A 19,906-nucleotide genomic window follows, 5' to 3' on the forward strand; every position below is an offset into this window, starting at 1 on the left:
ACGACTTTGTGTGAGTGTGCTGTGCACGTGTCCGCGCGTGTGTGTGTGTTTGTGTGCGCACGTGTGCGTGCGTGTGTAAGGACTGACAGGAAAAGAGAGGAAGAGAGGCAAGAGAGTGTTGATGCATTTCTCATTATCAGTAGATTGGACTGCTGCCTGAGTGACAGCTGATTCATCATGAGGGAGAGGAAAGGAGAAAGAGTGTGTGTGCCTGTGTGTGTGTGTGTGTGTGTGCGTGTGTGTGTGTGTGCGTGTGTGTGTGTGTGTGTGTGTGTGTGCTTTTATGTATCCCTCTTCTTTCTGGTCTATGCTGTGATGCAACTAACTGAACTGTATCATACATCCTCACGCTGCCACATAGGCACAAATCTGATCACATGATCCCATTGATTAGACAGGCCCCATATGTCTGACACATCACGTTAGTCAGGCTCTGTATCAATTACCGTCCCCCATGGCAAGCTGACGTCCCATCTACTGTCACCGAGACCCAATTCTATCACCGCCACTGCCCACACAAACATCAAACCGAGCCGCATCGCACCAGGAGCTGCAGTTTGAGGTGGGTCTGCAGCGTGTCGCTCGCTTGTGTTACAAAGCAAAGGCAATGCCATTTGGGGGGCTCTTTTGCAGCTTTTTGTATGTGTGTTTATGTGTGTGTCCAGGTCAGACAAACAGAAGCTGTCAATTCCCCTCTCTCATGTTTTGACACCATTATGCGCGACATTTTGCATGTTTCTAGATCTGTTGGCTTTATCCCCTCTGTTTCGTTATCACTTCTCCCATTTATTTCCTTTGACCTTTCCACCTTTTCTCCAAGTGTTGTGATGAAATGCACTCCAGATGAGAATGATTGCGAGCGTCCTGCAGAGTTATATCCTACTCCGTCAATCACCACTGAATCAATGGAGAGAGAGTGCTGTAGAACATATTGTTCTCAGCACGTTTGGTGGGCAAAAACCACAAAGCGCACACGAAACGTGCACGTGCACTCAGTGGCGTGGTCAGAGACGCTAATGCAGAGCCAGGATGATCAACAGCTGTGGAGGGAGTTGTGTAACAACGGCTAACCACAAGGTGACAATAGGGACAGAATGGAGAGAAGAGATAAAGAGCATTAGGAAATAGTAAAATGTGTGAGTGTGTGTGTGTGCGTGTGTGTGTGCGTGTGTGTGTGTGTGTGTGTGTGCTACACAAAGTTGTTTTTTAACACACATGCCCAAGCACACACAGGACTCTGTAAACACTTCTGACCTCGAGGTCAAGACAGTGGAGGCCCTTTGGCTCCTCGGGGTCACGCTCCGCTGCACAGAGCAGGACGATGGAAGTCGGGGGGGGGGCAACAAAGCACACAGCTCGATCTGGGATGATTACAGACAACAGCCAATAACGAGCAGTCACCTCTGACCTCATCGCTGGGGAAACCTGAGGGAATGCATGTCACTGAGGGAGCGGTATAACTCAATCTATCAGCGCACGGTGACGGCGAGGGAGGGGGGACGAAAAGACAACAATGCAGAGCAGAGGAAGAGACACAGTCAGTGTAACACCAGCCGTCACACAGACGCACTTTTCCTTCTTCAGGCTCTTGTCGCGTCTCCAAAACCCTCACAGACACGAGACCGCTGCCGCCCCCCCCCCCCCCCCCCTCTTCCTCCACGGCTCTTCCTCTATCATTTGCCTGTCAGATACATGCTGTGGCACAATAAGAGCTGACACCTCGGTCCCAGCAGCAACCGGGGGCTGCCATCAGCACTTAAACATCTTTTCTGTCTCTGCGACTACCCTCTCTCACCCGCATGTATACGTGGCTCTCTATCTGCTGACAAGGAACAGGGGGAAGATGACAAATAAAGAGGGAGAAGTTGTTTTTTTTAAGAGAGAACCCCCCCCCCCCCCCCCCCGACTCCCCTTTTATCTGCTGCTCATGCTTTCACAACCCCCTTCTTGTCATCTATGTCCCAGTGAGGTCACTGACCCTGAGTGAGCCTCATTAATCCACTCGTGTGTGTGTGTGTGTGTTTGTGTGTGTGTGTGTGTGCGTGAGAGAGAGAGAGAGAGAGAGAGACAGAGAGAGAGAGAGAGAGAGAGAGAGAGAGAGAGAGAGAGTGACAGTTTCAGAAATAATGTCAAAAGAGACGACTGAGGCACGGCATCTTCAAGGAAAATTAAAAGATGGTGGATCGAGAGAGGGTGGTGAAGAGTGGATGAAGTGAGGTGGGGGTAAGAGAGGAGAGGATGCAGAAATGGAAGGGAGGATGGGGGTTGTTGCTTGGATCAAAGATAATTGTCAGCGGAAGTCATTATGCACATATTGTGGGAGAAACACGAGGAGGTTTCTTCAAACCCGTCCTTCTCATCTTTTCTCTTTCTCTCCTCTTCATCAGTCTCTGCTGTACTATCGAGGGATTTAATTGGACACTCGCGGGCTCCCTGTGACCTCCGGAGAGAGCTGAGGAAGAAAGTTAAGATGGTAGGGAACATGAAGCCACAGCCAGCATCACTATTTATACTACTCTATTAAAGCAACACTCACAAATGATTCAGAAGGCACCACCAGCACAAGATGGTCTTCTCTTTAAAACTCATGACATCAGCACACTCATAATAACACCCCCAGCAGACTGGCCTGGGTGCTCAATGGCGAATTGAATTGTTGGGCGTGTTTCTGTGGTGCACCTGTTATACATGTCATGCAGTCCTAATTCTGTGACAAGAAACCCCAGAACAACAGTGTCTGGAGCTGGTCAGACCCTGACAGTGCTCCAAACACTCTACTCACATTTGTCATTGATGTTTGTACTTATATCTTTGTGGGGACTCTCATTGACATAATACATTTCACACCCCTGTACCCAAACAGTAACCCATAATACAGCCCTCTAAAAATGTATTGACACACCAAAATGTCCTCACTTTGCTAGATAAAGGCATATTGTGGTCCTCACTTGGTAGCATGCAAATGACCCCACAGGCGACTCAGCTGATGCTGCCCCACCGCGGCGTGCACGGGAGCGTGAATCAGGGCCATTAATGGGGTTAACCCACAATGTGTCGATGTACTTCTCCACCCCTTTGAAATCCCCCCTTATCTTGCGTCCATCTGTCTCCCTGTCTATCTGCAAGAATCAGGCATAGCAGCAGGTTAATTTCCCACTCTGTGTGTGCGTGCGTGTGTGTGTGTGTGTGTGTGTGTGCGTGCGTGTGTGCGTGCGTGTGCGCGTGTGTGTGTGTGTGTGTGTGTGTGTGTGTGTGCTCACGCAATGGCTATGATTGGTCTGGCTCCGTTCACCCAGATGGTGATGTCTCATGATGATGTCTCTCCATGTTCCCCATGGTCCTCCGCCTCCCATCACACAGCCCTTTTGGGTCACACAGGTCCTGCCCTCACCGTGCCACCGTTCCGGTGCCACACTGATCACATTCTCCCTGGTAAATATTCCCCACCACCACCACACACACACACACACACATACACACACGGTACAAACCACATTGTCAGCAGCTCTCATGAGGGTTTTGAACATCTCACAGCAGATTTCTTCCTCCCCCCGGTTTAACCACCCATGCGACCTTTGACCTGAATCTGTAACCTCTAAATCTGTGTAGATCTCATTTTAATGTTTTGGGTTCAAGGGATCAGTAATCAGAGTGTCTCAGCTTCACTATATTTATGCACAGAATCTTTCTCTTTTTTTTTTTACACGAGTTTAGAATGTGCTTTTACTTCTCTCACAGTGACACCAGTATTTTCCTCTCTCTGCAGGTATCTCAGTGAGACCATAATTTGCTTTCAGTGGAAGAACATCTTGTACCTAATGGCTGCGCTGGGGACTCCTTTCCCTGCGGGGTTTAGATCATCTATTCTGAACCAGTAGGACCTCCCATCAGTGGCTCCTGCATGCAGAGCTGCTGCAAATGTGTGTAAAAATATGTGTAAACTCATTATTTTCATCAAAAAAGTAATTCTCTGAATATAATTTCAGATAGTATTTGTAAAAGCAAAGAAGAAAATGCTATCTGTCCCTAACTCTTATAGCATGACGGCTGCCGTCAGGAGGGCAGAACAGCAAAATATTGGTTAGCAAAATATTGGTTAACATTTAAGCTAACCAATACCTTAAGACTTAAGGTGCAAACACATTTGAACTTTACAAACATGTTAAAGGTTGCCCTGGTTCATCACCTGCAGCTCAGGTTTGACCTATTAAACTCTAAAAGTCTTTTCTGGACTGGAAAAGTTCACACATCTCAGCATGCAGGTTAGACAGTGGTCATGGACCCGGTCCAACAATGCCCAATGTCCCTCCGGGTTTTCTGTCCTTCCAGGTAGACAACTGATGGACCTAAATGGACTTTGAGCCTCGTAGGACTGGGTAGATGACACCTGGGTTAGAGGACATCCTCAGTCCGTTTCACCAACATGTGGTGCATCCACAGATGCAAGTTATTTACCATAGATTTCAGATGGGGATGCTGTGTGATGATTAGAGTGAATCAGGATTATCTGAGGATCACAGCTCTGCCCTCTGGGATATCTGCAGGCGCGCTGGTTTATGACACTCGCCCGTCACTCAGCCGTCGCTCGGTGACTCTCGCCTCTGGATTAAACCTCCGAGCAGCGACAGAGAGAACGTTCTCCGCCTTATGAAGATAACAGATATTCGGATGTGTCATGTTTCACCACTCACCGGGGAAATCCTGGCAGCGTGAGTAGAGGGTTCAAAGATGGCAGCAGCTCCTTCACACTTACGCACACACGCGCGCGGGCTCGCACGTGCTCACATCCATATTACCTGGGGGGTCTGAACTCACCCTCTACACGCCTTCCCTGCATGTGCTCGTCTCAATTAATCACCGAACAAAACAGATGTCAGGAACAAAGGAAGGATCTCCAGGCCTGTGGGGTGAAGGAGGAGCAGGAGGAAGAGGAGGAGGAGGAGGAAGGATGGTACTTTAAGAGAAATCATGAAAAGATGGATGACTGCCATGCGTGGAGGGTAAATGGAGGTTTGAGGGGCAGTTAGAGTGGGATGTGTTTGTTCTGTATGCATTCCAACTTCTGGTATCACTGTTACTGTACAAGATTAACTGAGGCGGGCGAGAGACAAAGTCACGATGTAGCAGAGAGGGACGGCGAGAGAGTGAGAAAACAACAAAGCCTCAGAGATGAAAGACGGCTCCTGCAAAACAATGGATAGAAAATAATGCTCGGCGCCACGCGGAAATAGAGCAAAGATTGAAAACCTGCCAAGATAAAGACAAACCCCCGCTTTGAACTGTCACTTCCCGGCGATACTGTCGGAAAACAAATGGCAGTCTTGACAGGTTTCAGCTGCTCTGAACGCGACGGTGTCATATTTTATTCTCAGTCGCATATTTTATGGCTTTTATAGCAAAGATCGTAACCTGTTGTCGGGCCCCGGATTGATTCTGGTGCTAAATTATTGACATCTACATAGTGTACAGATGGAGAGTCGGGGAGAGGAGGAGGGCGCAGGCCAAGAAAGAGAGGAGGACGGGAAGACAAGCAGAGCCTGCAAAATGCAATGCTGCTGTTTTAGGATGAAGGTCCTCTGTCTGTCTGAACAGTTGGGGAGGCCATCCATCCATCCATCCATCCATTCATCCATCCATCCATCCATCCATCCATCCATCCATCCATCCACCTATGAATCCATCCGTCATCCACCTACCCACCCATCCATCCGTCATCCACCTACCCACCCATCCATCCGTCATCCATCCATCCATCCATCCATCCACCATCCATCCTTCATCCATCCATCCACCTATCTATCCATCCGTCATCCATCCATCCATCAATCTAGCTGTCATCCATCCATCCATCCATCATCCATCCACCATCCATCCATCTACAAGCACAGATCCGGGGGGGCGCAGAGAAGCGATGGCAATCCACCTTCAGAATTAAACAGGCACAAACAAGAGTGACAAATACTTAAAAATGACGCCCCCATCATCATCATCATCATAATGCACACCTGTTTGATGTCTCCTGTAATCCTTCTTGTTGTCTTTAAGGAAAGATGTGTCTAAAATGGGATTATCGATCCCTTTTCTGTTGTGTGTGGAAGTATTTAGCTTCTGTAGGTTAATAATTGATAATGAAATGAATTCATCATAAAAGACTGAGATATAGTCTCACCTTTGTTGTCCTCTTTGGGTAGCGTGGTGCTCCTATAATAGTCCGATCTGCCTCAGCGATATTGTCAGGTGATGGTACCAGTGTGTGTGCTGTCTTCTACTGGTTTATTAAGTGATTAAATTACAGAAAAGTTGACCAAATCTATGAAGCTCAGACCCGAATCCAAATAAATCTCCTTCCTCTTTATTCTCTCTCGCTCTCACAAACACACACACACACACACACACACACAGACCAGCTCATCTCTCCTCATTTGTTTCATTTTCCCTCTCCCTGTGTGCACGCGCACACGTAGGTGTGTGCTCCATCTGTCCAGTCAAGGTCCTGGATGTTCTGTACTGACCTCTGTATTGACCCCATGCTCTGTCAAGTGGATCACTTGAACAATTATTAAACAAATATGTGACCATGACTTAGACACACACACACCCACACTCACACAGAGGTGTAGGTCGATGTGTTTCTTATGAGTTATAAGGAGTGTGTGTGTTTCATGGCAGTGGCTGTTGATGTCATCGTGGCCTCATAGAAATCGTGATCTTTGTGATCTCTAAATTCAGCACCTGCCGACCCCATTTGTGTAAAAGGTTAGAGGTCATCAGGGATGTCCGTCGCACTCCCCAGATGGAGCCCTTTTAGGTATCATTAGCCAACCTTGTAAAACACACACACACAGACACACACAGTGCTTCTACTGCTCTGCCTGACAGGTCATGCAAGTTCAGCCAGTCGGGGATTGTGCACTTTATGAATGATGACCAGTCAAAAACACACTATGATTGTGTTTGTGTGTGTGTGTGTCTGTGTGTGTGTGTGTCTGTGTGTGTGTGCGTGTGTGTGCGTGCGTGTGTGAGAGCTGTCACAGGAGATCTGGTAAGAGTGAGCTAATTGGAGTTAATTCACCATCTGCCTGTGTGCGCCAGCAGACAGGGTCATTAGCAGAGACAAGTCAAGCCACTGGGGAGGCCGAGAGGGGGAATCACCATCCTTCAATTTCTCTCCCTCCTTCTCTCCCTCTTTTCCTTCCTGTCTAGCTGCCCCACCCCCCCGCCCAAGCTCATCATCTCTTTGATCATCTTCCTCATATTTTTTTCTGATCAGTTTTGATTTCTATGGAAACCCTCGAGGGACAGAAAAAGCACGAATAAGACAGCTGAGATGGTCACAACCATCAGCGATCTTCACCCCTCAGTTCACCCGTGTACAGTTCTGCACCGCCACCTACTGGCCAAACTGGATTCGTAAAAAGATCATACTTCATGTAGAATTATGAGCATAATGCCACCATGATCTATTGAACCACGACATCAAACAAACAGAAAACAATTGATAAAAAAGGAACAAATCACCCAGAATGTATTCCTCCAAAGCCTCAATGACTCTTCAAAACAAATAAAACATTTGCTTTAGTTTTAACTTAAGAGAACTCTAACAATGAAAAAACAAAAAGGGTCTCAAGATATAAAAAGATATAGATGCCAAATATATATAAAAATATTTAAGAACAGGATTTGGTGAAGCATATAAAATAAAAGCATGTGTTAGTATTTAATTTTAAACATGATGTCCATTTTATGAAGAAGAAAATACTTAAATTGTTTCCCACTGTAGTCATGTAGAACAACACACTATTATGGACGTATACATTTCTATTAGACCAACAAACAACTACTTCATAGTGAATATGTGTATGTAAATTACAAAATGAAAAAGCAAAACCTCAAAAGCAAACCTGTTTGAGTTTTAACACTGGTCGTCTATGAAAGATAGATTGTTGCGGACGGAGGCCCCATTCTGTCCCGGACCACCCACGGAGACTGAATTTGTATTTCATAAAGATGTCGTCAAGTGGCCATCAATCTGTAATCCTGTATCAGAAGAGGAGGTGGAGATAACAGCAGACCTGGATGAAAGATTGCTTTAAAGCTAAAGTGATGCATAAAAACACGATCACATCACAACACCTGATGATTGATCAGTCTGTTAAACACTAAGATGTTGGAAAAATAAACAGTTATTTCATTCTTCTAGTCTACTGACTTATTTATCTTATTTATATACTTTTACCTGATTACTCACCACAGCGCAGTGTTTATAGTATCATTCCAGAACATTAAAACAGCTTCAGTTGGGTTTTTTTTAAAACATATCCAGGATGTTAAGCTAAAAGCTGGAACATAACTGGAATAGTGAATATTTATTGTGTCAGTGTCGCCCGTGACTTATTAGAGGGGCCCGGAGTTGTTGCAGGAGGCCCCGGAGGTTGACCTTGACCCTGGTTTGATCCAGTAACTTTGCAATATAAATACAGCAAGACACACACGCAGAAGTGCACGGGGCAGATGCACAGGCTACGCACGACAAATTTAGATAAATTCTTATGATTTCTCTGCAACTTTTAGTCACATGTAAATAAGTGTTAAGCCAGAACTGAAAATAAAGCAAATGAATACTGGAATCGTCTCTTCTTCTCCTGCTTTATCCAGAACCGGGTGGCGGGGGCAGCAGCCTAAGCAGACTTCCCACACCCCAGACACCTCCTCCAGCTCTTGGGAGAGTATTCCGAGGTGCTCCCAGGCCAGCCAAGAGACATAGTCTCCCCAGTGTGTCCTGGGTCTGCTTTGGGGCCTCCTCCTGGTGGGACATGCCTGGAAATCCTCCCTAGGGAGGCGTACGGGGGGCATCCAAAACAGATGCCCGAGCCACCACAGCTGACTCCTCTCAACGTGAAGGAGCAGCGGCTCTACTCCGAGCTCCTCCCGAGTGACTGAGTTTCTCACCCTCTCTGAGGGAGCGCCCAGCCACCCTTGGAGAGAGCAAACCACCCTTTTCCGGTCGAGAACCATGGCCTTGGATTTGGAGGTGCTCATTTTCAGCCTGGCTGCTTCGCTCTCAGCAGCAAACCGCCCCAGTAGATGCTACAGGTCCTGGTTTGAGGAGGCCAACAAGACATTATCTGCAAAAAATCAAGGATGAAATCTTGTGGTTCCTACACCGGACTCCCCCCAGCCCTTGGCTATGACTAGAAATTCTGTTCATAAAGATTATGAACAGAACCGGTGACAAAGGACAGACCCACCAAAGTCCCAACACGCAAACCGTGTCAAAGTACACAACTACAAAATATAGATGTAATGATAATATTTAAAGTTGGGTCAAACAAGATAACAGACAGTGTATTATATGTTACAATAAGTTAGTGGAGAGCAGGACTGGAAAGGTTCGACGCTGACATCCTCAGGTTGCTGGTTCAAATCTGGCTCAAAGGACTTCCTTTTTATCACAAGAAATTACATCTATTACCAGACCATAATATCTTTCAATAACTGTTACAAGAACTGTGAATAAAAATGATTAGTCAAGGTAGTACACAAATCAATGAAAGGCCACTGTATAATACTGCTCTAATGTACAAATATTAGTGCTAAATGGGGATCTATTAAATTGAGCTCAGGATCATGGCCAGTCTCGAGTTCAAAACGCTGCAAATTTACACTTCGTGAAAAAACAAACAAATAAACAAGTAATTGAGGTTAAAGGTTTAGTTAGTGTGTAATAAACGTACTATTATTACGTGTTAAGAAGATGATGCTTCGGTGAATGAATGGGGAAGAATTGTAATATATTTTAGGCCGCTAAAAGGCGCCTTTTCCCCGTTTGGGCTCAGCGACACTGCTTCTCTCTCTCTCTCTCTCGCTTACGAAGGTTAACAACGTTTGTCTTTTAAATTTCTGATTCACTCATGAGAATGACATTAGGAGTTCATGTTAATTTCCATGGAAAAACACGTCTTTACCAAAGTTACTGTGCATACATAAGCTGTTATTTTACATTATTCTATAGTCAACTACAATCTGCCATGTCTCCAACGATGTCCTCATCCTCTGGTTGTTTCTGCAGGTGTGTGAAGACCTTGAGTAATTGTTGGCACAGTGGACAGTATTTCATCTTTTTCTCATGACTCTGCTGCAAGGCCTGTCGAAAGACCTGATTTGCTGACAACCCTCGATGGCTGGAGAAGCTGCCTAACCGTTCATCATCAGAGAGCATCAAAGACAGTGTTCTGTAGAACCAGCCAATGTAACAGCAACGCTAGTGGGAATGCTAGTTTTGTTGTTTTTCTCCAATTAACCTTTTAGTTGAATATTTATGTCAGCAATTAAGCAATCAGAAATCTACCCCCAATGCGCCTACGACATCAACTGAAAGCACTTTCTGAATTTTCAGTCTTGTTGAAGCATCTGTGGTCCCACTCAGTTGCTCTAACTTAATTTTATTACACCTATTCAAAATTTATAAAAAGCTCAGTGTGTCTGAGAAATGTTATGATCATACGTTGAACAGTCGTCTACTGCAGTGTTATTTTCTGATGGTTGGTTTGAAGATCAGCTGCCTGATGGGTGTTGCCTCTGTCCTCCTTGGGACAGTTTTCTGTGTCTGAGGGGGAATCTGCAGGGGAACAATGGAACGTCCACACCAGAGATTTCACAGTGTGATGTCATCATGCATTTACTACAGTATAGTCTCTACCTTTATCCTGTGTACATTAAACGCTGTAGAGTGCAACAAATCTTGAGTACAAGAATAAACTGTAATGCAGTACCGATCAGCGTATCTATAGTAAGCTTAAAAACAACCATGGGGGCAACCATTTAAGTTGTTTAGTGGAATATTTTTAAAATTAGGATCATGTGACATTTTTTTCCCTTCAATGTTCAGTCGAATCTCTGTGGTAATTGTTTATTTTGCTGGAGATGGACTTAAAAGGATGCACTGATTGAATGGTAAAATGGCTAGCACAATAAAATATCAATGTATTTTAATTATAACAGATAATGGCAAAAATGACAGAATGCATAAAATAAATGAAAGCAGATACACATGGGGGTGTGAACACCTACATCTTCTGCTGGAATCAAAGAGTGTTTGCATTTTTTACATTTTTAGATAAGGATGCAAATCACTTGAGCAGGCTGAAATCATTGAATTACTATATTAATGGAAAAACTTATGTTGTGAATTACTTCAGCATAAAAAAATCCCCCAAAACTAAAATCCATTAGATACATAGAACACTTTTTCCAGGACAACTTCTGCATTTATGAAGCCCCGCGATTTCAGGAAGCAGTCTTCTTCAGACCAGTGGCCCAAAAGGAGTCTCTGGGTTTAGGATTAGGGGAAGAGAATGGGTTTACTCTTGGTGGAACGGCCGAGGGGAGGGGTCCAGAGCCGGGCGGCAAGGCAGAGGTACCGATGAGGGGCGAGCAGCAGACGAGTCGAGGCCAGGCAGAGGAGTCGAAGCCGGGGAAGCAGATTATACCTGGAGCCACGGAGGCAGAGTGCGTGGTCGGAGACAGAAAGCAGGCAGGTTTTCTGGGGAACAGGCGAGGCAGGCAGAATGAAGACAGGCAGGGTCTGGGATGAGCTGCAGCGGAGCCGACAGGTGAGTGGAGTTGGCCTGATGAGGTGGGAGTGGCTGACAGGTAGAGTGGAAAACTACTGAGGGCAGGAGGGAAACGGGTGGAGGGAGCTGTGACAAGTTGAAAAGGAAGCAAGGAAAGGTGTTGGAGTTCACTTTTTCCAAAATTTTAGAATCCTGCTCCAGACCCCTTTCTTCTTCTTCTTCTTCTCCTTTTTTACAATGTAGTTCTGTTGAAAGGAGGAATTGGTTTTAGTTTTCACATCCACACATTTAAACTTCCAAAACCAGGAGTGACGGGACAAACAAATCTGCGGCTGCTTACCCAAAGCTGCTGGAATTGCTCTTGGAAGCGTTCAGTTTCCTGCTTTCTTTCCTCCTCTTGCTGTTTTCGCAGGCTCTCTTGTTCCTGGAGTTTCTCCTGCAGCTCTAACTGGTGTTTTTTCCATTGCTGAGCGTCGGTCTGCCAGGACTCAATGAATGTGGACAGCTGCTTCTTCAAGCAGACGTCCCTCTCTTCCCTCATCCCTCTCTCAAGCTGCTGTCTCAGTCTCTCCTCTCTCTCAGTCATCTCACGTTGGTTCTTCTCTCTCTCCTCCAAGAGCTTCTTATGAAATTCTTCCTGCATGCTAATGAGCCTCTGCCTCATCCATGCCTCCATCTGCTGTTCTTTTTGGAAGAACTGCAGTTTCAGAGCCTCTTCTTTCTTGGAGAGCTCTATCATACACGTCGCCACTTCCTCAGGCTGTTGTCCTCTGACGTGGTCTCCGTGCTCCGGACTCTGGTGGCTGTGATTGGTACCTTTCTGCAACTTCTCCTCCAGATAAGTGCACCTCTCTTGGCTCACTGTGAGATCAGCCCTTGCCTGGTTCAGCTGGTTCAGGGTGTCCACATGAGCCACTGTTTTTATCTGGCGCCTTTTGATGGTCTGGCTCAACTGCTCGTCCTTCTCAGCCAGCAGTTCTTTTAGCTGCCTGACTTCATGTTGAAGCTCTGTCACTGACCTCAGCAGCTTTTTGTTCTCCTCCTGTATCTTCTCCATTGGTCTTCCTGTTCTTCCTTTTGTTTAAAATGTAGATCACTTTAGCAGCTTATGTTATGTTATTCTGTTACGTTATGCTGTTTCACTAGCATAAGTAGATAGTTTTAGTATATTAGGATTTATGTTTAGGACTAAAGTTTTAGTCTTTGATGTTGTGCCTTTAATGTCCTTTTTTGTCAGGCTTTGAAGTTCAAGATTGGTAAAGCACTTAGGCCCTAAGTGCTTTACCAATCTTCTGCCTGCATTATTGACTTACAAGAAGGCTGTATGCAAGTCAGTTACGGACAAACTGCGGCGTTCTCGCAAGTCACCGACTGATATGGCAAACCAGGTGAATGAGCTCATGCACCTCAAGTATGAACGAGCTTACCTGGCATACCTGCGTGCCACAGAGAATGCCAGGGATGGCTAGGCCAGTGCGTATGGGAAGAAAACCAATGGGCAGTACCTGAGGAAGGAAGACCAGCCCCGTGATTTCAGGTCATATGAATATGGTTTGGGCTGGAGTACAGAGAACCAGGCTGCCGTCCGGTCCCTCTGGACTGGGACAAACACAGAATGCACATGAGGGATGAGCCTTCTGCTCTTGTGCCTCCATCCTCACTGCTGAAACCCCCTCCTGATTCAGACAAAGCTCCTGAGGCAACACCCTCCTCCAGCTGGAGAATACTCTCTGCTCTGCCATCACCTCCACCAGAACCACCTGTCCTGGTGCACCACTAAAGGAGGAAATTCCATCAGAGGATGACCAGGATGCTTACAGATCTGCCAATAATGATAATCATTAGTTTTTGTCATACAGTTCATTTTGCAGCCTATTGTATTTAAGGCTTCAGGTGATTGAAAATAAATCAAGTTAAGGGCTTTATGGTCAATTTTCCACCGTATTTTCACGACTATAAGGCGCACCTAAAACACTGAGATTTTTTCAAAAATTGACGGTGCACCTTGTGTATAGAGTTCCAAAATCTGCTGAGTGCCTTTGGTGGGTGCACTACAGAAAACGCTCTTCGTGAGAACTGATTCAAATTTAATAAAAACAAAAGGATATACAGTATGTCAAAGGTACTGCTGCTTTTTGAGAACATGATTTTGAAGATTATTCGGAAGATTTCGCTGAACCGAAACTTGACTACTTCCAAGCTCTGCTCAACGAGCAATGTTCACATTAGCAAGAAGGGTCGTTTTACAAAAGTACTGACCGACTTAAAACAGAAGTCGTGCGTATGACATGCAGTCGTTGTCTTACTGTTCCGGTCCATAAATACTTGCGCAGACCCAGAACTTGCAGTGTGTAAATAGGGGCCGGTAACGAAATGTCCAAGGTTGACATATGTCGATGACTTCAGCGCCCTCTTGTGTCCATAGTGGGGTACGACGACCCCCGCTCCACCCCACCCCCAGCGTCATTGTACTATGATCTGTTGATTCTCCTAATCTCTCCTAATCCACTGATGTGTACAATAACTGTTGGATGAACACAGCATTAACTATTAGGGTCTTTAAAAAAAAGGCACACTCGGACGGAACTCTCAAAATATCATCAAAGCCAAACGGGAGCTTTCTGACCTGTAGTACATGTTTTCCGCAGTACTTAAGCCTTCCTAAAGCTACAGTAGACTTCTTATTAAATAAAGGAAAATATGGGAATTTTTTCCTCAATTCACAATCTGCACAGGCATACAGCGTTAGTTATTATTCTTTCTGCCAGAAATTGGTGTTTTATTTGGAAAGAGGGTTGATAAACAGTTGTCAGCTTGCACAGGGGAAATGGAGGCAATACAGCAATACCAGGGTCACAGCAAGGAAAACAAGGGTCAGAGCATGAGCGCATGCGCAGTGAGGGGCGCTGAGCGCGCCACACTGGTCAGCGTTAATTGGGAGTGCGTCAGAGCGGAGCCAGTTGTCTTCATCGCCTGAAGAGACGGCCCAGTTGAAGTTCGGACGGTATTGTTTATCACAGACGAATTTTAAGACATTTTCCTGACTGTGTCGTGTTTATAGTTTGGTTAGTGGCTATTGCTTTATGTTGTTGTGTTTGTTAGTTGGGTTTCTGTTTGTTAATTGGGTGGTTGCATTGCGATGATTGTTCTGAGGATTATACCCTTTATTTAGTGTCAGACGACGTTATTGTGGTCGTATTTAAGCTGTCAAGTGTGTGACGATTTCTGTCCAAGCTTTATATCGTTAATTACCACGTGAAGTGCGTGTTAATTTATGCGTGTAAATACCTGTATTTGACCACTAGATGGCAGCATAGTCATTCAAGAGACGCCATTGTTTGGAACGCTTTTATCCTCGTTTATAGTTTAGAATTAAGTTAAGTTTGGTTAAGTATTAAGGAAAGTTTCTTTAAAAATGTCAGTTTTTTTGGCCTATTTATGCATTGGTGGTTCAGTGGTAGAATTCTCGCCTGCCACGCGGGAGGCCCGGGTTCGATTCCCGGCCAATGCAAATTGTTTTTATCTTATTCTTATGTTTTTTTTTAATTTGATCATGTGAGAACCCTCTATAGCTTTTTTTCGGGTTGGGGGGCGCAATTCTTCCCCATTCATTCTCGATGGTAGTGCTAAACCACTACGGATGTAATATATTTTAGGCCGCTAAAAGGCGCCTTTTCCCCGTTTGGGCTCAGCGACACTGCTTCTCTCTCTCTCTCGCTTACGAAGGTTAACAACGTTTGTGTTTTAATGTCCAGTTTAAATTTCTGATTCACTCATGAGAATGACATTAGGAGTTCATGTTAATTTCCATGGAAAAACACGTCTTTACCAAAGTTACTGTGCATACATAAGCTGTTATTTTACATTATTCTATAGTCAACTACAATCTGCCATGTCTCCAAAGATGTCCTCATCCTCAGGTTGTTTCTGCAGGTGTGTGAAGACCTTGAGTAATTGTTGGCACAGTGGACAGTATTTCATCTTTTTCTCGTGACTCTGCTGCAAGGCCTGTCGAAAGACCCGATTTGCTGACAACCCTCGATGGCTGGAGAAGCTGCCTAACCGTTCAGAGAGCATCAAAGACAGTGTTCTGTAGAACCAGCCAATGTAACAGCAACGCTAGTTTTGTTGTTTTTCTCAGTGGAGTGCAACATTAAATCTCAAACTATGTACAGTAGTGCAACATGCATTCCTGGCATGTAGTTCATTTTGTCCTTTCCTCCATCCACATCTTCGTCTCTCTGCCTCAAAGAAAGGAGTGGCTACAAACGCTTTTCAAGTCATCTCTCGGGCTATCCCCTTGTCCCGATATAGAGAATAGACTTTGGATGGGCAGTAAATAATCTGATGAGATGGGTGGGGAACAAATTCAGTTGGGGATAGACAGATGGAATATTAGTATTATACTTGAGCTCTTTAGATATTGTTTTAAATTCAGGACTCTGCCGCCTTTAGTTGGCTTTTGCGAAGACAGAAATGTTGACAACAGTATGGACCAAAGTGGGAAATTCAATTTTATTTAAACACAATAAAACATTAAATCTTAAACTATGTATAATAGTGCAACATTACATTTCATAACTATGTACAGTGCAACATGCATTCCTGGCATGTAGTTCATTTTGTCCTTTCCTTCATCCATCTTCGTCTCTCTGCCTCAAAGAAAGGAGTGGCCACAAACTCTTTCCAAGTCATCTCTCGGGCCATCCCCTTGTCACGATATAGAGAATAGACTTTGGATGGGCAGTAAATGTGTTTACATGCCACTCCAGGGAACCCTGTATGTATATGTGGGCTGTTTGGTCCCTGTTTAAGAGTCAAATGGCAGAACCTGCAGAGGCGATCAGGTGGCTGAGAGCCGAGTCTCTGTCTCCGAGCTTTCTCCGAGGAAGATCCATCCGTCCCATACCGAGACTTGGGCTGTCCACAGGCGAGACAGGTTTTCGTCCGTCTCATCTTCTGCTCTGGTCGGAGCTGCTGCTGCTCCATCTCTAGAATGCCCTGCACAATTTTTTCAATGGAGTCCTGCGTCAGAGGCATGGGCAGGGCGGCTGCTGCTACTGGCATAGCATCTGCACACAGATGAAAAGAAAAACAGAAATCAGATACGGCATGAACTTTGTTTGTCTGACATGAAATAAATGTAACTGTGTATTTACAGCTCTGGACTTGCAGATCAGAGTTATGGATGCTCAGCATCTCCCTTTCCATCTCTACGTCCTCCTCCATGGCTGTGTTAAAGACAAAAATACCGGCTTCAGGTTATTAGTAGAAAAGAAAACCTTTTCCCAAAGTTGAACTTGTCACATGAAGGAATTAGCATACCCAGGGGCTCAGCTGGGGCCTTCATGGGATGCTCAGCAGGTGTGGAAGATGTGGTGGGCTGCTGCCTCTTCAGCAGGTTCTGCTGCAACCTGAACATTCATGTACCTGGAACGCAGCGCTTGCCTATGACAAAATCGGCATAGCCACCACCTCTGCTGTCCCAGATCTCCTTCCACCTGCTCTTGGCTCAGGCACCAAATCCAACCAGCTGGTCATCTTCAGAAGAGGCAGTCACTCCATCCCCTCTTCCGGCCTCATAAGTAAGAGCCTGGATTTCTTGGAAACTGAGGGCATAACTCACAAATGACTGGAGGCTGTCCTTACTGTGGCTGTCAGCCATACAGAGACCTGCTGCTTCCTCATTCTGTTTCGTTCTTGATACACGGTGTATCCTATGTCATTCTGCAAAAGCCATCTGAATGACTTCCCTTTATATTTACCAAACTGCAGGACATAGTCTCCCAGCACCTCCATCTTATCTGAGGGATCCCCCCCTCTTTGTCGGATGACGGCCAAAGCGTTCTGCCGTACGAGGTCCTCCCTCATGGCCGCAGACTTGTCCTGAGGAGTGGAACTCACCCGTTTGGCTTCATCAGATGGCTCCTGGAGGTGAAACCCAAGAGGCCCCTTGCGGAACACAACCAAGTTTCCCAGGGAAAAAGGCGAATTGCTTCTGCATGTTGAGCTGACAAAGGAAAAATGTCTATTAATTTTCTCATTTTTATTAGACACTGATAAAACAGTTCCACCCATTTTTCAAATCACACCTGATAAATGTGATCAAAGGAATCTTACGCCAGAAAAAGATGAAGTGTGGTATTATGTGTAAAGCTCTGTGTGTGCATGTGTTTGTGAGTGTGCACACATGCAATTATCATGTAAGTGTGAAAGTGTATGATCAAGGTTGTTGGGGTGTCGATTCAGGAGTTCAGTATGTGTGAGAAAATGTTGGGGGGTCTGCAGGTGGACAGTATCCCCTCTCAAAGACATTGGAAACAAAAACACACATTTGATGTAATAAAATGTAATACTACTACTACTACTACTACTAAATAATAATAATAATAATACAGCACCACACAGAAACCGACAGACCAATAAGTTTAAATTCTGATGCGTAGAATGACAATATTCATAATTCAAAACTTGATAACAAATCTTTACATAGGGTGCTGAAGCACGTCGTTTACAACCCAACTACCGAGATTTCAGTGCCACGACAAGTAAATCGGTTACTTGAATATAAAACATTAACAAGTTCATTCATCACTATCGTGTAATTTAAGAGAAGCAACAGATCATATTGAATTAGAATCTCAACGCAACCTTGGCGTTTCATTGGAGCGATCTCGCTATACATAGTTTGTTCTGCACGTTCATATTTCACTGTAATTTGTCTTTAGCAGTCACCGAGGGTGGAATAAAATGTCGACATAGTTGGCGACAAGTTATGACCGTAGTACAACAGGAAAAACTAGCTTGACAAAATATGAGTATATTGTAGCATGACAAATACATTATAATTTAGGGCCAATTATAACATGTTCCTTGCTAATTTAGGACAAAATTGACCACAGCCTATGCACAATTACGAAAAGTTTCCTCATTACTTTCAAAAGAAATCAAGCCCAAACTTACCTTCAGCGAAGTTTACCAAAGAATGAACTTTCCGGAGAGGAGCCGCTCTTCATAGAAACGGCAGAACAGCGCCACAGGATGATAGCGGCCGGAAATATATTGCGTCCGTAGTGGTTTAGCACTATCATTGAAAATGAATGGGAAACGGTTTAGGGCCGTTTAGCTAAAAAAAAAAAAACTCTAGAGGCCCGGGTTCGGGCCAGTCGAGAATAGTTGTAACGAAGAACCAGCCAATCAGATCAAAGCTTCCCGAAGACCTCAGAGGGAGAGTTCGAATCCAGCTTCGGACATTATCAAGTCGAAGATATGTGTTTGAAAAATTCACGATAATAAAAATGTTTAAAGAGCATCGCAGTTTCTGTGAGTTTAATGAGCCACAAATGCTTGCTGCTCTTTTTAGGAGCACAGCAGTCTATTAAACTGTAGTTTGTATCATAGCATCGTTTTAGTGACAAATTCTAAATTGCAAGTAGCAGATATGAACAGGGAAATGCTACGTTATCCCCTTATTCTGCTGCAAATAATCTGATGAGATAGGTGGGGAACAAATTCAGTTGGGGATAGACAGATGGAATATTAGTGTTGTTAGTATTATACTTGAGCTGTTTAGATATTGTTTTCAATTCAGGACTCTGCCGCCTTTAGTTGGCTTTTGCGAAGACAGAAATGTTAACAGTATGGACCAGAGTGGGAAATTCAATTTTATTTAAAAACAAACACACTCATAAAACATTAAATCTCAAACTATGTACAGGAGTTAAATATTAAATGTAAAACGATGTACAATAGTGCAACATTAAATCTCAGTGCAACATTAAATCTCAAACTGTGTACAGGAGTGCAACATTAAATCTCAAAAGTGTGTACAGGAGTTAAATATTAAATGTAAAACTATGTACAGTAGTGCAACATTTCATAACTATGTACAGTGCAACATGCATTCCTGGCATGTAGTTCATTTTGTCCTTTCCTACATCCATCTTCGTCCCTCTGCCTCAAAGAAAGGAGTGGCCACAAACTCTTTCCAAGTCATCTCTCGGGCCATCCCCTTGTCCCGATATAGAGAATAGACTTTGGATGAGCAGTAAATGTGTTTACCTGCCACTCCAGGGAACCCTGTATGTATATGTGGGCTGTTTGGTCCTTCTTTTAGAGTCAAATGGCAGAACCTGCAGAGGCGATCAGGTGGCTGAGAGCCAAGTCTCTGTCTCCGAGCTTTTTCCTCCACACGCTTTTTGGTGGCCTCCAACTGCCTCTGGAAAAACTCTGACATGGCAAATTGTTCAAAGGGCATTCTGGGGTCAGAGAGTCCCTCAGCAGCATAAGTCTGATGCACCTTCCTTGAGCAGTAGAAGTAGCGAACAGGACCC

General features: G+C 44.7%; 1 protein-coding gene, 1 long non-coding RNA gene and 1 other non-coding gene across 3 annotated transcripts; 1 reads left to right on the forward strand and 2 right to left on the reverse strand.

The window, feature by feature from the left end:
* Positions 1–11,586: 11,586 nt before the first annotated feature.
* LOC115251029 (golgin subfamily A member 6-like protein 22) lies at positions 11,587–12,550 on the reverse strand. The gene is made up of 2 exons (XM_029841808.1): positions 11,914–12,550; positions 11,587–11,818 (listed from the first exon to the last, which is right to left on the reverse strand). Exons 1-2 carry the CDS (start codon positions 12,310–12,312, stop codon positions 11,741–11,743), a joined length of 477 nt encoding a protein of 158 aa, XP_029697668.1. The 5' UTR covers positions 12,313–12,550; the 3' UTR covers positions 11,587–11,740.
* Positions 12,551–15,013: 2,463 nt separating this feature from the next.
* trnag-gcc (transfer RNA glycine (anticodon GCC)) lies at positions 15,014–15,084 on the forward strand. Its single transcript has one exon. It is a non-coding gene; the product is annotated as a tRNA-Gly (tRNA).
* Positions 15,085–16,789: 1,705 nt separating this feature from the next.
* LOC105416882 (uncharacterized) lies at positions 16,790–18,598 on the reverse strand. The gene is made up of 3 exons (XR_003889574.1): positions 18,537–18,598; positions 16,899–17,583; positions 16,790–16,804 (listed from the first exon to the last, which is right to left on the reverse strand). It is a non-coding gene; the product is annotated as an uncharacterized lncRNA (long non-coding RNA).
* Positions 18,599–19,906: the final 1,308 nt, after the last annotated feature.

The sequence above is a fragment of the Takifugu rubripes genome, chromosome 9 (assembly GCF_901000725.2).
Source record: "Takifugu rubripes chromosome 9, fTakRub1.2, whole genome shotgun sequence".
Taxonomy (NCBI): Eukaryota; Metazoa; Chordata; class Actinopteri; order Tetraodontiformes; family Tetraodontidae; genus Takifugu; species Takifugu rubripes.